General features: G+C 31.9%; 1 protein-coding gene across 1 annotated transcript; it reads left to right on the forward strand.

The window, feature by feature from the left end:
• Positions 1-521: 521 nt before the first annotated feature.
• On the forward strand, positions 522-16,212 carry LOC143222422 (programmed cell death protein 7-like). Its single transcript, XM_076448923.1, has 9 exons — positions 522-634; positions 2,903-3,663; positions 9,223-9,366; positions 9,507-9,596; positions 10,382-10,513; positions 11,799-11,937; positions 12,165-12,401; positions 13,445-13,532; positions 15,965-16,212. Exons 2-9 carry the CDS (start codon positions 2,905-2,907, stop codon positions 16,092-16,094), a joined length of 1,719 nt encoding a protein of 572 aa, XP_076305038.1. The 5' UTR covers positions 522-634; positions 2,903-2,904; the 3' UTR covers positions 16,095-16,212.
• The last annotated feature ends 1,836 nt before the right edge of the window (positions 16,213-18,048 follow it).

The following is an 18,048-nucleotide window of genomic DNA, read 5'->3' on the forward strand; positions in this document are numbered from 1 at the left end:
TGATTCGTTGGTAAAAGAGTAGTCCAAGAGTTGGCGTTGGGTGGTGATGACTAGCTGCCTTCTCTCTAGTCTTACACTGCTAAATTAGGGCCAGCTAGCAGGGATAGCCCTCGAGTAGCATTGCGCGAAATTCAAAAACGAACTAAATTATAGAAATTATGCTGCAGGATTGTTTTCAAGATGTATGGTCATCACAAGAAGTACTATTAAACGTGTAATGACATGGTAAGGCACTTGAAACATTTTAATATAACTTATTCAACCTTTGTAGTGGATGAAGTTTTCAATCCTTCTGGTAAACTTTCTCAGCAGTTTATATTCAAAGTACATTTGTAACATTAACATTCAAATTATAATGTTGAATAATATTTTAGTTATACGTTTGTTGAATTGAGAACACTGCTCTTCCAAATATATCTGCACAATTAAATTCACAATAAAAGAAAAAAATGCTTTATTTTATTAATTATAAAAAATCAAATTCTAAATGTTTATTTTTTATTAGCATGTCAATTATATATATACATAAGGCTTAGAGAGGGCGCTAGGAGCTCTTGGTTGTCGGAGTAATCCTAATAGATAGATAAACGTGATACAAACTTTATTTTGGTATATTGTATAACGTTTAGATCAGGTAAATAACATAAATTGGTAAAATGTTGTATTTACAGCCAGAGTTTTGGGATAGAGTATTCTTCATTTACGAGTTGCAATACCTTGCTTTATCTTCCAATCTCAGTTTTAGTTTACCCTTCTTGTCAAATTATGAATAATGTTTATCTTTCAGTTGGTGTTACTACATACTGATGTGTTTGATTAAGTTACTTGAATATATAGCCATAAAATATGGAATTATTTTTAAATGGATCTTTTGTTTGCTGTTGTAAATCTATATTAGTACCGTTAATATAAAGGAACATGCCTATCATGAAAGTTGAAAAGTTTATTTTAAATGTTTTTCACATTTAAACAGTATCGTAAATTAATTCAGTTATCCAATTAACAGTTTTATATAGATCAGTATTGTGTTCGCTTTTACTAAATGTTTAGGCTGTGACTTTAAGATGGAGATTGAATTATTGGAAGTAGTTCAGAGGAGGGCTGTCGTTTCTGTAGTTACTAGTGAAGTATTAGGTGCTACTTAGGATGGAAAGGACATATTAAGACCTATGAAATTGTTTTTGCTTGGAAAAAGAAATTATATATAGGATCTGATTAAGCTGTTTAAAATGACTAAGATAATTGATGATGTTCATGCAACTTTTTTTAATAGTGAATTATAAGAATTCTAGAATAGAGGACATAAATATACATTTTTGCAGCATAATAGTGTGCATTCACTTGAGATAGTTTTATTTTTTAACACAACAGTGTAGTTGGCTTTCAAAATGGTTTGTCTTCAGATACAGTGGATGCAACAAATTCAGAAAGTTTTGAAAACTGTTTAAGTGGTAAAGGCTGGCCTTAAGTTTGTTTATTTTTTTGAAACTGTAGGGATGGAACAACCAAGATGGACCAATTTTGTTACCTTCTGCTACTAGAGTCTAGCCTGGTTTTTCCAATCTTTTAACTTGTACTTCACCTTCTGAGTATAGTAAAAGGACATTAGGGAATTTTATCTCTTATATTCACTGGATAATTTTATAAACTTCATTAAAACTTTCTACACTACTGTTCTCAAGGGAGGTAAATTAATATATCTTGAAATATTCTTGTAAGATAACCTCTTATGCCCCAGGAAATTTTGAAGTAGCCATCCTCTTAACCCTTTCCAGTAAACTATTTTTGTGTCTAATAAGTATAAAATGTTTTGATTGGTTGCAAACTGTACTGAGATATCACATTTAGTAATTGTGTTTTTTTCACTATTACAATTTTATATCTTATTTAATGTGAAATTTCACATAATTTATAAATAAGTATCAGTGAGCATGTCATACATAAATTTTCAAATAAAGTTTACAGTTTCATTGAATGGGAAATTTTGAAAACTTGTCTACTTGTACTTTTTGACATTTCCAAGTACAGAAGTAACAAACTGCTTTCTCAAAATTCCAGCTTTAGATCTACTCTGAAAAAAATGTTTTATTGAAGTAATATATCTACAATACAGTCATACAGTGCTATATCTAATTTAGGTCTGTATTCAATAGTTCAGACCTTAATCCTTAAATAAGCATTTATTGAGTAAACATAAATAAAAGGTAGAAATCTTTTAAATTTTATATATGTAAAAACAGCTGGTATGGGTTGAGAAAATTGTTTATGTAGAGGAGCGAACAACATTTCGATCTCTTTTTATCATCGTCAAGTTTACAAAGAAAGAAAGAGGTAACTGACCGATAGCTGACCACATTTTTGAAAGAGATTGTGTAAATGAGTGTAGGAATGTAGAGGGTGTGGTTAGATGTTGGGTATATTTATTAATATAGGTATAAAGCTAATCCTTTGTATTGGCTTATTTTGGGCTTGAGTTGTTGTATAAGTAAAGCTTCTTTAATTTTGCATTTGTTTATGTTTGTTTATTTAGTATTTGGGTGTTTTCTACAGTTAGGTTGTGTGTATTTGATTTTTCAGTGTTCGAAAACGTGTGAAGGTTACTTTTTATGTTCTGTTCTTTGAATCTGGTTTCTATTTTTCTACTTGTTTCTCCAATATAGAAGTTGTGGCAGTTATCACATTGTATTTTGTAAATAATGTTGGTGTTGTGTTTGTCAGTGTAGTTTTTACATAGTATAGACCTCAGTTTTGTTGTTCGCTCCTTTACATAGTGCTTTCTCTACCCATATCAGCCGTTTGTACATGTATATTTTTCTCTACAAGTGGGTTTTCTCATCATCACGGATTACCCTATTGTTTGCTTGAAACAACTAGCAAGTAAAATACTCTTTTTCTCTTTTAGGTATGACTACACCACCACCACAGAACCACCAGAACATGCACCACTACCCACATGTACCTTATCAAAGTATCCAACAGGAAGTGCCTAATCATCCATATCCCCCTTTGCCCTCACAGTATCCTCCAATCTGTGACCTACAAAGACCACCTCCAAGATTACCTCATGTAGTGAATTGTCCTCAGTCAGCTATTTCGGTACCTCCAATCCAACCTGCTGTTTCAAATAATGGGTCAAATAATTTGTACTCAAGCACCCAATATGCAGGTAATCATTTTACCAACCCACAGTTCTCAGGGTCTTCATTTGTATCCTTTCTTCCACCCCCCCTTTATGAAAGTATGCCAAAACACAAACAAGTAGTGTCTGATTTTTCACATTCATCTTATTCAAGTAATTCTAATTCCTCTGTGAAACCAGTATTGTCAACAGCACAACCTCCCGTTTCAACCCAAGTAGCTCAGACATTGTTGCCCCCTCAGATTACTAGTGTTAATCATATAGCTTGTTATCTCCAACCATCAGGTCCTGAGACAACTTCATCTGGTTCATTACATCTTACCAATCAGCTTTCAGCTCAACAATCACAAAAACTGTTTACTTCTATCACATCCTGGTCCAGTTCAGGTACACAAAGCCCAATCACACAGCCTCTCACAAAGACATTAAGAGAAAGCGACAGTGATTGGCTTGAAGAATGGTTGTCTTCAAAACAAAAGTCAAATCAAAAAGTACAAAGAAATGAGCAGAAGCCAGTTATTAATGTAAGTAGAAAATTTTCCACACGAGTTAAGGGTCAATGCAAATGAAAAGGCTTTTTGAAGTCAGTTTGTTCTGTTGTTGTTTTTTCCAACAAATAATCAAGTTTTTAATACATGTGAACATCTGGCATACATGAAATTTCTCTTATTAGTTTATTATAATGGGACTAATACTTTGGATATACATTTACTTGAAACTTGGTCATAAAAATTTTGGAGAATGTTTTAAAAGTAACTTACATTGATTATAAAATTAGTACTTTTTCAAACTCATTAAAAAATACTAGTGGAAATCTGATTAAAACTATGATATACTGGTATCAGGTTTTCTGGTTTTTCATATCTTTTTGTTGTCACATTAAACAAATGAATTTTTTTTTTAGCTATGAGTCTTTAACTCAGTTACATATTTTGATAAATTTTGCGCTTAAGTACCATTTCGAATCAATGTGTAGATATAGCTCTAAATAAATAAAACTTGGATATTATTTACATTTATTGCCCAAAAAGTTGGACAGTTTTTAAACTTCTGAAAATAGTTTGCAATAGTACGTCATTTTCATGTTGTGATCCACATTTACAAAATGTAATCCAGAACAAAAGTTATTGTAAAAAAAAAATCCTTTGACCGTATTCAGACCAGTAAGCATCCCAAGGTATCAAGAGAATGCATGCGTGTTAAATTTCACAATAATATTTTGACTTCATTTATATTATAATTTATATTAAAATATATTACAAATGAATTTTTTTCCTTTATTAACATTTATTTGGTGTGATTCACAAAGATAAATAACAAATTGTTCAGATGTTCTGTGCAGTTGTCGCTTGTAAACAAAACATTTAGAAATTTGTTCTAGAAGTTTTGTGTCCATCCAAAAATATGGATATAATTTATTAAGAAACCATGACCCCTGGAGGATAAATATTTATTAATTACTTGAATTTAAGACATTGTCTTTTATCAACTTAATTTTGGTACACACACCATTCACAATCCTTTTATGATACCACATCAAATAATTTCACAATGTGCTACTGAAACACAGCTGTGGAAATGGCTATCAAAGTTTAAAGAATTGTTAATAGAAAGAATTAGATTTCATACGTTACAGTAAACAAAGTGGTTTGAACAATATGCTTTTGTGGGAAAATTGCTAGTTGTAGCTACTGTAGCATTGACCAAAAACGTTCAGCAAGAAGTTTGCAAGACTTGAACAAACCAAAAAAAATGGGGAATTTCAAATTCTTTATACAGTCTTTTTTGTTGTGAAAATACTTGTGTTGCAAAAAACAATAGACATGTTTGTAGACAAGAAGCCAACAGATAAGCCTATATTTATTAATTATAGTAGGCTATGGCAAAATATTCTGATGATTCAGTCCTTGTTTAATGAACTTATTTCTGTTTATTCTTTTCAGACAATTTCGTAAAAAGATAGGTCAAATTGCTACTTGTTTATTTTTAATTTCAACTCTCATGTTCTAAATAATGTTTTACCATTGTCAGTGATTGTTAAACATGTTTACATTATTTTAATACTTTATTTAATTTATGTGAGATTGGTTGTAAGCGTATTGTCATATTGACATTAACAGTTCACCAAGTAAGCAGTTGCGTAGCTAGGGGCACAGCTTTGGGGGTGGGGTGCCAAATTGATGTTGCATAATTAGGAATTATGGCTTACATTTTGTCACGAGGGGGTGCAAAAACTGGCTTTGTCCCCAGGTGCTGAAAACCCTAGCTATGCCTCTGCAAGTAAGATATGTTCATATAACCATTTTCACAAAACATTTTTGCTGAACGTTTCTTTTTTAAGAATATAAAGAGAAACATTGTTCTAACATAGAACATTGATATAAATTTAAAATAGTCTCAAAATTTAACTTATAAGTTATTTCATTTATTTTTTGTGTGATTGTGTAATTTATATGAAGGGAGTTTACCATTGTGAAAAGGTTAACTGACTGGCAATATTATGCAAGATCTAATATTGTGAAGGCCTGATAGTCCAAAGATGTAAGTTGTTTTGACAGAGAAAATATAAATTGATTGTTTGCTTAAATATGTGAGTATTTTATGAGAAAAATGGTCCATGACATGAGCTGAAAGGTTACAATTTGTCATAAATGGGTGGATAATGTTTATCATTTTCCTGTTTGCATATATATTATTTGCTTCATAGCTAACATGTTTATGCATCAGGATTCGATTTGGGAATATAGCTCTTTTATATAATACAGGGTGGCCCATAAGTCCCTACCCATCCATATGTTATAATATATTCAATTACGCATGTATTATAAATTTTTTCCTTTTTTGTCAGAGAAATATGGCCGATTTAAGCCCATTTAGACTTGAAAATGTCTCACAGAACATGGCATCGCATAATATTATGCAGCGAGAATGAGGGACAGCACAGAGATACACTAGATACATAAAATATACGGATATTCAATATTCTTATTCTATAGAATGTTATATCCTTGACTTATTTTACTTATTCAGTGCCATATACGAGATAACTCGTCCAAGCTGATCGGTAACACAGTGCCACGGACAAGTTAATTTGTTCTCAATAATACCTAACTTCAACGCTAGATGTCAGCACCATACATGCATTTGACCAACTTACAAATTGTTTCACTTTCGATCCAAAATGCATCTTGAAAAAGTTACAAAATGAAGAAGCAATAGAGTTGTATTGTAGCAGCTGAAATACTTGGCAGTCAACAGGTTAAACATGTTCAAGACTTCCAGTCAACAAAATTATCTTGAAACTAAGCCAGTGCAATGAGCTATACACTACATTGTGGATTAAAATATTTGTGTACCTACATATTTGTTTATTCATTTAATTTTGACTTGCATGGGAAAAAAACAATCTGTGACTATCGGTCCTTGGAATATTGGGCAGTCAGATTACACTTATATGTTTAACAACTTGAACGTAATGGTGGTCTACGGAAAATAAACCTCTGATTGTTGGATATAATTGAGCAAACAAATCAACTGATGTCAAACATTTAGGGATTTGGCATGGCCAGGTTGTTAAGGCACTCAACTCATAATCTGAGAGACTCAGGTTCAAACCTCTATTACACCAAACATGCTTGCTCTTTCAGCTGTGGGGATGTTATAAAGTTATGTCAATCCCACTATTCATTAATAAAAGAGTAGTCCAATAGTTGGCAGTAGGTGGTAATGACTAGCTGCCTTTCCTCTAGTCTTACACTGATAAAATAGGGACGGCAAGTGCAGTTAGCCCTCGTGTAGCTTTGTACACTGTATGAAACAAACCAATCAGTCATACATTTGGAAGTTATTAAGGATCCAACTGCTTGTGAGGAAAGCAGGCTACAAATCCTAAGCTTTATACATATAATCATCATTTGCCCAATTAGTTTGTAAAACATTTGTAGATTTTGCAGAATTTTCAATCATTACTAGATATTGTGTACCTTTTATTAAGTTTGTACATGTAAACCTAAAATATTATGTTAGGCCTAATTTGTGGAATTTAATTTTTACTTTGATAGGTTTCTGTTATTATCTAAAAAATCTTCAAGTTACAATAATTTTATTTACTTTGAATTTCAAATGTAAAGACAGTTTATAATTTTATTTTATTTTTGTAACAATAACTATTTTCCAGCTTGGTAAAATGATCAAATCTGTTTCATAGTTTCACATTCTGGTCTCTTTGAGATATTCTAATAAATGAATTTTCTCATTCTGTTTTAACACTTCCTACTTATTGGCCATCTGTTTTCTCTTATTTGGACATCAATGCTCTTGAATATTTGTTCATCATTAAGATACTAAAACAGTCCAGATTTCTTATGCTTTGTGAAGTTTAGCACAAGAACAGTTTATCCTCAGATCGTTATAAAAACTTCCAATTTCTGAATCAACAAAAATAATAGTAGGTTCATAAATTACAAGTTCTTTGATTATCAGTACACTTTGGAATTTTGATATCCTTCAGTTAATAATACACTGACCATTCTAACCACTAATCAGCCTATTTTAAATGTCCATCTTGTATTCATACTACTAACACAACAAAATTTTGAAAAACTTAAGACTTAAAACACATTTCTATGTCTGTTCATAATTTCAGCTTGAATGTTTAAAATCTAACAACTATCTCTTTATATGCATCATACCACACACTATAAACTCCTCACTGTTTATTCTTTCACTTGTACTAACAATTTTTAGACAGTATAAGCATCCTTGTTCTCAACAAGACAAAAATAGAAATAGAAATCCTTAAAAAATGTAACTTACCAATTAAAAAATACAGAAGCTATTATCAATAAACTGTTTCTACCTAGCAAAGGTTTCCCAACTCCTTAATTAAAAACCCTTATTACCTAATTGCTAGGTTAAAAGCAACTATCAAACATAAAAACTGTACACAATAAAATATACACATGCATTTATTATCCCATTGGCTGTGGCTGTTCTAAATGTATGTGGAATTTTTGCAAGCCATATAACATGTACAGCACACTTGTGTTCAACTGCTAGAAGTGGACTATACCCTATATGGTGAATCAGCAGTTAGTGGGTTAATTAATGAAAATCATCTCACTAGCAAAAATAATGATAAAATATATCTAGTTTAAAATATTAATAAAGCTAAATTTGACATATAAGGTATAGAATACATAAACATTTAATCTCTCCAGTGGGGGAAGAAAAAGTATTAATGACTTCCAGAACTTCAGTTCAATCATCTGCTTAGTACTGTTCTCACTAGAGCTGGGAGATTAATCTACATAACTGCTTATTCTTTTGCTTTAACTATACTGATAGGTATCACATAAAATAATTAATTGAAATTACAGTTAAATCAAATAATGTCATTTAAATAACAACCTAATGCAAATTCTTATTTCTGATTATTCTGACTCTTCAAGAAATCAAAGATTGCCATTATGTTTTCTCATTATTGTTTTTAATCAACTAATTGAAATTAGTGTTTGTTATTATTACTTTTTAATTTTTCCAGTTACATTAAAGTCTTGTGAGAATAATCAATCAGTTGAATATAATTAATAGCTCCATTAATTAATTAATGTTTGTTTTTCCATTGATAAGCTCTAGTTCTTGTTAACAGCTAATTCAAGTTTCAAACCATCAAAGTATTAATACACTTTCATGTTCATGTAGCACCATAAGCTGGACATCTTCACCAAACCTGCTGCTACTAGCAAAGTAACATGGAGGTTATGAATACACTTTACAAATTCAAACTCATTTTCCAAAGTCTGTGCAAAATATCCTTCATTAGGACATGAGTTAGAAAGTATAGTATAAGATATTCACCATAGTATCATCAAGAACTTTACAAAACTAATATCCCTATAACTGATATAAATAGAAATATAAAAATCCAGAAATATATCAGAAATAATGTTATTCATCATCTAATTATTTGTACAGCTTTCTGGCTAGCAAACTATGTATATTTATCTACATTTTTAATATAACTATTCAGGTATTGGAGAGTTCATAATCAACCAGTAATGAAGAAATGTTTTTATTTTTAGATAGCCTATGCTCGTTCTGTCCTTCAAGAGGCTCTAGTTGTTTTAAAGGAACTCAATGAAGTTCGGAACCTTATTTCCTCATCCCTGATGACAGCTGATGACGATATGTGGAATTTCAGGTTACGTAGGGCCTCGAGATTACAGGTGAGATATGCATAGAGTGGCAGTGAGATATTTACTTAGCTTATTGGTGTAAAAGAACAGTATAAGCATCTAATGTAGGCTATTTATAAATAAATTTATACAAATGAGAACTAAAGATGTTAAATAAATTTGTATTTCAGAATCGTCTGGAAGAGATTAAAGAAATCATTCTTCAACCAGCCGTGTTAAAGAATCTCAAACAAAGGATGGAAAAAATAAAAAAGAAAAGGGTATGGTATTCTCAGACTTTATCTGACGTGAATACTTATGCAGGAACGTTTTGTAAATTAAAATTATTTTTTATTTACATATGGTTACATTTCAATTTTCTGTGTATTTACTGATGTTAGATTCATCTGCACTAGTTGTTAACTGTTATGCTGTATAATGTTGTCATACCTAAGTTATTTTGGGTTTTGATAACAGTTTTTACATCATTTAGTACAGAATCTTCACATACTTTTACAGTATTTAAAATAGTAGAATAAAAAACAAGGAGGCCCTGGCATGGCCAGGTGGGTTAAGGCGTGCGACATGTAATCTGAGGCTCACGGTTCGCATCCCCATCGCACTAAACATGCTCGCCCTTTCAGCCATGGGGGCATTATAATGTGACGGTCAATCCCACCATTTGTTGGTAAAAGAGTAGCCCAAGAGTTGGCAGTGGGTGGTGATGACTAGCTGCCTGCACTGTAGTCTTACACTGCTAAATTAGGGACGGCTAGCACAGATAGCCCTCAAGTAGCTTTGTGCAAAATTCCAAAACAAATAAACAAAAAAAAAAAATTTTTTTTCCATGTGTTTTAAATGAATCATGTTTGCTAACGGAAAAGTTAATATTTTTAATATTCTGTTTGTATACAAACATATACTTTGCATATATACAAAATAAAACAATTTGAGAATATATAATTCATGTGTATATTTTAATTATTATAATAGTTTCTGCATATCATGTATAGTCACACGAGTACTTTATGAATTAAATTCTGTATTTACTTTTTGTCACTTCTAGAAAAGAATAAAAAACCAGAAGGAATACAGAAGACAACAGATGAAGGAAATACAGAATGAGAGAGAAGAGAAGGAAAGACAGATTAGTATTTGGAAAGAACAGATTATAGAAAAAATTCAACAGGATAGAAGGGTATGTAATCAGAAACGAAAACTCCAAACTGACACATGAATTATATTTTCAGATATCTGTGAGACAGATAACTTTCACTAAAGGTTATTTGTAAACGTAGACAATAAAAAAATGTTGATATAATTTACAAAATAAAGAAACTGTGATGTAAATTACCAGTTTTGAGTGTATATATGTTGTCTTATCAACAAAACATTCCCTTTAAATGTGTAATGTTGCTCTCCCTTTATAAGAATGCTCTGCAGGTCTTAGTGTGATAGTATGCTTGCTGCAGGTGAAATCTACACCACCATTAGTAACATATTTAGCATCTTTTTGCAAGGTTAATCAAAAAGTTCTAAGACTTTACTTTTATTCTGAAGAATAATTGTCATACATCAATATTGTATACCATTCACTTCAAAGTAATCTCCCCCAGCTGATACACACTAGTTCCAACGTTCCTGTTATTTTCAGAAGCTATGCTGGAAGTCTTCAGCTATTATGTGACTGAGTTCTGCTTTCACATTATTATGGATGGTTGGAGTGTCATCAAATGTCTTTCCTTTCAACTTAATTTTCATTTTTGGGAACAGAAAAAAGTCACATGGGGCAAGATCGGAGAATACGTGGGTGTGGTATCACAGGAATGTTTTTTTGCCCAAAATTCTTGAACAGACACAGCAGTGTGTGTACCATGTTGTCATGATGAAGATACATGGAGTTTTTCAGTTAAAAATCACCTTACATGATTCAAAGGAAATGTCCAGTTCTTCAGTAATTTCACGGACAGTTAATTGTCGATATTTTTCTTTCACCTTAGTGACCATTTCATCAGTGGACAACGTTGATGGTCACCCAGAAGGTGGATCCCTTTGACCCATCGCCGGCCATCTTGGAGCCTTACTTAAGCAGTCATCACCAGAGGCAGCTTAACATTTCAAGGATTTCTGTTCCTCCTTTACCATTTATCACACAGAACTTGATGCAAACACGATACTCTTCTTTTCTTTGTATTTTTATCATGACAGGGGCAAGAGACACATCTGTCTTTGAAGATGTTTTTCGCAACACGGTATAAGGTCTTGAGAAATGGCTTGTTCGTGGGGTAGATCACTACTTGTACTTTGTACATACCTCAGTGAAACCTCTGTACCGGCACTGGTCACAGAAGAAGTCTTAGAACGTTTTGATCAGACCTCGAGCACATGTGTGTGTGTGTGTTTATATATGTATATAATATTATTTGTGGGATATTTTACACCATTTGACCTTTGTCTATCTTTGTGTATATTTTTATTATCAGGAAAAGGAACTAAAAACAGAAGCTGATACTATTTTAAGTGAAGTACGACGCAAAATTCAAGAGGCCAAACGAGCATTAGAAAGATTGAAATCTCTCGAGAAACTTCGTGAAGTAAAAAAGAAAAACTTGATCATGAAAGGTAACAAACATTGCATAAGATGAAGAAATTGCTGGTTAATCTTTGTTTGGAAACCTAAATTTTTATGAAACATAAAATGGAAAGACAGATAAAATAATGTTTCTTTAGTTTGCAAGCTGTTACATCAATCAAAATAAGGATAGTTATTTTATCAAGTTCACTTAATTGATGGAAACATATTTTATGTTGCTGCTTTTGTTTGTCTTTTATGTTTGTTTGTTTTTTAGGTGTTATAGTATCCCTCGAATATGATGATACTTTTAAGGAAGGAGTTTTGAAGCTAAAGGAATTAATGAAACAGCAGTTGTCTGACTATGAAGCTGAAGAAAAGGCAATAAAAGTCATGTTAGAAACTGAGCATGAAGGACAAAGAGAAGAAGAGGAGGAACGTCGAAGACGAAGAATCGAGAGACTCGTCAACGATAAACAGTGGGAGATCAAAGAAGGGCTTTTTGGAGACTCTTGTAAGTTATGAGTACAATGATAAACAGTGGGAGATCAAAGAAGGGCTTTTTGGAGACTCTTGTAAGTTATGAGTACAACGATAAACAGTGGGAGATCAAAGAGGAGACTCTTGTAAGTTATGAGTACAATGATAAACAGTGGGAGATCAAAGAAGGGATTTTTGGAGACTTGTAAGTTATGAGTACAATGATAAACAGTGGGAGATCAAAGAAGGGCTTTTTGGAGACTCTTGTAAGTTATGAGTACATGATATTTTACATTCAGAATGCCTACTGAATGTTTGTCCACAAAATATTATCAGGAAACATTAATCCAATTCAGCACTTATTCAGACATTATCTAACATTGTGTGTATAGTTGTGTTAAATGACTAGAGTTTATTTTTAAAAACAATATTTGAAGTAGCCTGTAAACATTTCTTGTTATATTTATTAGCAGACAAAACTGCATAGTGACTTTCCGAACACCCTGTATATATCACATAACTTCAATTTTACAATTTATTAAATTAATATAATTCACACCAAAACAGTTGCTGTTTAGGGAATTGATGATATAAGGAAAGTACATTTTAGTCACTACTCTATTTGTCCTATTCCAACCAGGCTAATGAGCATTAGTATTATACGAAAGGCCTCTTCAGTACTGGATAGAGTAAATATTGTATGTATTGTATGGTTGGCATGTTATTACATTTTCGTATAATATTTTCTAATCACTTTTTTCAATAAAGAAATATTTATGTTTTGATGGAATAGAAATTTAAAAAGTTTCCAAATTATATTTATTTACATATAAAATGTGATTCTTGTTTTACTTTCATTTTTTAAACCAAAAACCTTTGGCTTTTTGTCAGTTAGCATTACCTAAGTATCACCTCATTGCTCTACATGTTTTATAATTACAAGGTAGGATTTAAATATTATTCTACAACAATAAAGCCAGAGTTAAACATAAATGATATCAGTGATTTTACTATTGTTACAGAAATATGCTGAAAATAAAACTTTTTTTCAACTAAAGAAATTTGTATTTTTTTAAGGTACTCCCAGTGTTGAAGATCCTATCTACATTTATTGGCAGTTTTATGTACAAGCTGAAAGGAATCAGAATCAGTTGCTAAATATTAGGTGAGGCTTTCTGCAATCAGAATCATTTATCAATTCATTTTTTAGCAGATAACATAAGAAGAAATGTTGTTTCTGATAAATTACTGAAAATAATTTGCATAATTTTAATCTGCACTTAAGCTGATTATATAAAAGTGATGTTTGTATAATCTACTTACAGACATTTACAGTTTTTAAAGCCTTTCTCTCGTAGATGCCATCTTATTGTTCTTGAACTGCATTCTGCATCCGTAAGGGCCTTAATCTGGTTCGGCCATCGGCTGGTGTCTTGCGGGACAACCCATCGAATCCTCCTGCTCAACACCAGCAACATTTTCTTGAGCCAATCACTTGAAATTCTTGTTTCCGTATCCTTAAGGGTCTTTTAAGAAATTTGCAACAGCAGTTTTACTACACCCAGTCTCACCAGTGATGGCACATTGAAAGAAACCTTGCTTCTGCAGCTTGACAATTCTGCCACATTCAAACTCTGTCAACTTTTTAGCCTTTGCCATGTTTTTACCCAATGAAACACAGATGTCAGTGGGAGATGTTGACAACGCTAATGCTTAAATACAAAAGACTAAATTTCATTACGTGTTTACTGATTAACACTTCGTTTCAGTATGGTCTTAAATTTTTGACCAGCTAGTATTTAGGCTAATTTCATAGTGTTCACATTTTCCCTATTAAATACTAAAAAAGTTGTTTTTTTTCTCTCTTTTCTTATTTCCATCTTTCGAAACTACTCAAATATGTGGTTGAGTTAACAACGTAAAATACATATTTTTTCTTTATGTTTTGGCTTACGATTTTGGCCAGTACGCTAAACTCTATGTATGACATAAATAAGCAATCAAAATCTCAGAATGACCCACAATAGTTTTTCAGATATTTTCAAATATTACAGAGACAAAACTTCGTGCTGGTAAGTTGCGTTTTTAGCATCTTTGAAGTTTCATATTTTTTAGACCCAAATACAGTTGAGTTACTGAACTTGATATATTACAATGGAATTCTATGGTATTGATATAGTAATTTATCACTTTTTAGTTATTCAAATGTATCCATAAACCTTAAAAAAAAAAGTATTTCCTTTCTATTCCCCATGTGAAATTTTTTAAGGCTTAACAACCTATGAGAAGCAGCAACCGAGTACAGAGATCATAACTAGAAGAGATGGTTGTATGCGTTATTTATTTATTTACTCTTCTGTGTTTAAAAAATACAAGTCTTTAAACTCATTTGTAAATAGTAGTAACATGTATATGTGTGTGTGTGTGCGTGCGTGCGTATAATGTATTATAACTGAAATGTGACCGTTTTTCACAAAAATATAAGTTCACTAAAACATACCCATGACAGATCACTTTGGATAAGCCTGATTTATATTCTTGGATGTAACTTAAAATAAAAGTTACTCTGCATTTTGGATATCCGACATTCTGAAAGAATACATTTTATCAGAAAATCTTCAATTAGAAAAACTTGATGCGTAATTTAAACACTTAATATTTTGTTTATAAAAACCTTCTAATATTTACCAATAACCTGTAAAATGTTGTGAACTTATGCATACATTATGAAATATCATAATATAATTACTCTCATGGATACTTTTGTATTCTACCTAACCCATAAAAAGGGGTTAAAATTGACATCTACCATGTTGGTAACATGGTAATATTTGCTTATTGAATCAATGTTGTGTGTATTTATAACATTTCAGTCTCGCATGCTGGAATTAATTGGACTGTTGATGACAAAATCTATAGTCAATGAAATTTTATAACAAAATTATCTAAATGGGTACTGTCATGATTGAATATTTCAATTTTTAAGAACTTGTAGGCACAGCTGATACTAATATTTTAATTTTTAAGAACTTGTAGGCACAGCTGATACTAATATTTTAATTTTTAAGAACTTGTAGGCACGGCTGACACTAATATTTTAATTTTTAAGAACTTGTAGGCACGGCTGACACTAATATTTTAATTTTTAAGAACTTGTAGGCACGGCTGACACTAATATTTTAATTTTTAAGAACTTGTAGGCACGGCTGACACTAATATTTTAATTTTTAAGAACTTGTAGGCACGGCTGACACTAATATTTTAATTTTTAAGAACTTGTAGCTGACACTAATATTTTAATTTTAAGACACTAATATTTTAATTTTTAAGAACTTGTAGGCACGGCTGACACTAATATTTTAATTTTTAAGAACTTGTAGGCACGGCTGACACTAATATTTTAATTTTTAAGAACTTGTAGGCACGGCTGACACTAATATTTTAATTTTAAGAACTTGTAGCTGACACTAATATTTTAATTTTGACACTAATATTTTAATTTTTAAGAACTTGTAGGCACGGCTGACACTAATATTTTAATTTTTAAGAACTTGTAGGCACAGCTGACACTAATATTTTAATTTTTTTTACTTACAGGCAAGAATGGGATATGTTTTTAGTTCCATGTGATCATCCAGAGGGCTCTAGTATACCAATTCAGTGGATCACCCCAGAAGCACCATCTAGTCAAGTTTGGGCATCTGCTTTACAGCCTGATAGCAGTTGATACTCTTTTGTTGTTTTTTTTCTATAAACATATGACTGTCTTGTAAATCTATCATACATATGTAAAAATAGAGTTGAGGAAGAAATAAAATAAATATCATATGCTTATCTTAAAGCAATTTGTTGTAGTTATATGTCAATTAATAAGGTATTTGATCACATTTAAGACAAAAATATATTCATAGCATATAACTGCTTTTTACAAATATTATGGTTAACAACATTCTTTGAACAATGTTTGAAACAGAACTTTTTAATGCAAGCATCTTGTTTGAAAGCTGGTCACATGATAAAATAAACTTCAACTATTTTTTATTATGTTTGGAAAAAAAGTCAAATGAACTGAAAATTTATAGAAATATTTAGCATTCATAACGAACCTTGTTACTTAAGTTGTAAAAATATTATCATTATTTGGGCCTGGCATGGCCAAGAGTGTTCAGGCATTCGACTTGTAATCCGAGGATCGTGGGTTCGAATCCCGGTCGCACCCAACATGCTTGCCCTCCCAGTCATGGGGGCATTATAATGTGACGGTCAATCCCACTATTTGTTGGTAAAAGAGTAGCCCAAGAGTTGGTGGTGGGTGGTAATGACTAGCTGCCTTCCCTCTAGTCTTACACTGCTAAATGCAGATAGCCCTCGAGTAGCTTTGCACAAAATTAAAAAAAAAAAACAAATTAGCATTATTTAATTTTCATCATAATGGATCATACCAGGTAAACACTGATAAAATGCTATTTTTTCCCTTTTAAGTAATTTTTTTAGCTTGTCTTGTACTTTTGACCTAATAAACGTTTTCTTGTGGATGTACTAAGTATTCTTACACTTAACATGTTACTGAAGCAAGTCTTCAGTGATGCCATCAGAAACAATAAATTTTAGAAGTAAATTGGTTTTTCAGAAACATTCCAACTTCTTAACCAGTTTCTTTAACTTCCTTGGTTTGGGAAATCCCAAAGACTTGTATTCTTATTGAGTTTATTAGTTTGTTATTTGTTGTTCACACAATTTCTCCAGTCTCATTTCAGTTTTCTTTTTAAAGCCATTTCTCATGTTATATCTTGGACAGTAGTCAAATAGAACTTTCAGTGCTCAGCTTGTGATAGTAAGTTTTCTCAGGGTTCTCCCATACACCTGAACCTATGGGTTTTCAGATTGCTGCTGTACTGAAAATGTGTGTATTTTGATTATCTGATGGTCATGTCACCACCACTTTTCTTTGCTTTTACAGATGTGGTTTTCTCAGTTGTGTCCTTTTTATTTATTCACCTTAATTGTGTTTTTTTCTCTTCTTCACTAAACCTAAATGTAATATCATGAGCAGGGTGAAGGAAATTTCACTAATTTTTGAGCAACGCAGGTTTTCATCCCAAATGTCTGCCATTGATGTACTACATCAGTATAAAGCTGTAAAACGTATAGGCAATCATACTATGTTGTAGTACTTGTGAAAGTCCAGTCATGGCTCTCAGTGACATAACAGGCCTCTAGATTTTTCTTTGATAGATTGTTTAGGCAGAGTATTCGTGCTGACTGTCGGCACCACCACACACACCGACATGAAGACAAAAGGCAGAAGACTTTCGAAATGTCAACCTCTGCACCTATGTCTCTACAACGGGCAGTTGCCGTCCATTCTACAAAGTTTCATCAGGCCTGTAGGTGTCAAACCTTTGGTTAATCAAGGATCATTTATGTAAAACAAATGCCTCAATTTTTTTTCAGTTTAAGTTTAAATAACACTAAAGAGATTATGTTAATCAAAGCATTAATAGAAGCAGTTGATGTAGAAAACTGAAACATAGAACCTTGGTGTATTCTTTGTGACATGATCAAGTGTTGAGTACAGATCTTGTCAGTAATGTTACTGTAAATAAAGGTGTGAGTGCAACCTTAAAAACAATAAGGTACACATGAGCATGAAATAGACTCAATGGACTTGTAATTGCTCA

This window comes from Tachypleus tridentatus, chromosome 8 (genome assembly GCF_004210375.1).
Source record: "Tachypleus tridentatus isolate NWPU-2018 chromosome 8, ASM421037v1, whole genome shotgun sequence".
Taxonomy (NCBI): domain Eukaryota; kingdom Metazoa; phylum Arthropoda; class Merostomata; order Xiphosura; family Limulidae; genus Tachypleus; species Tachypleus tridentatus.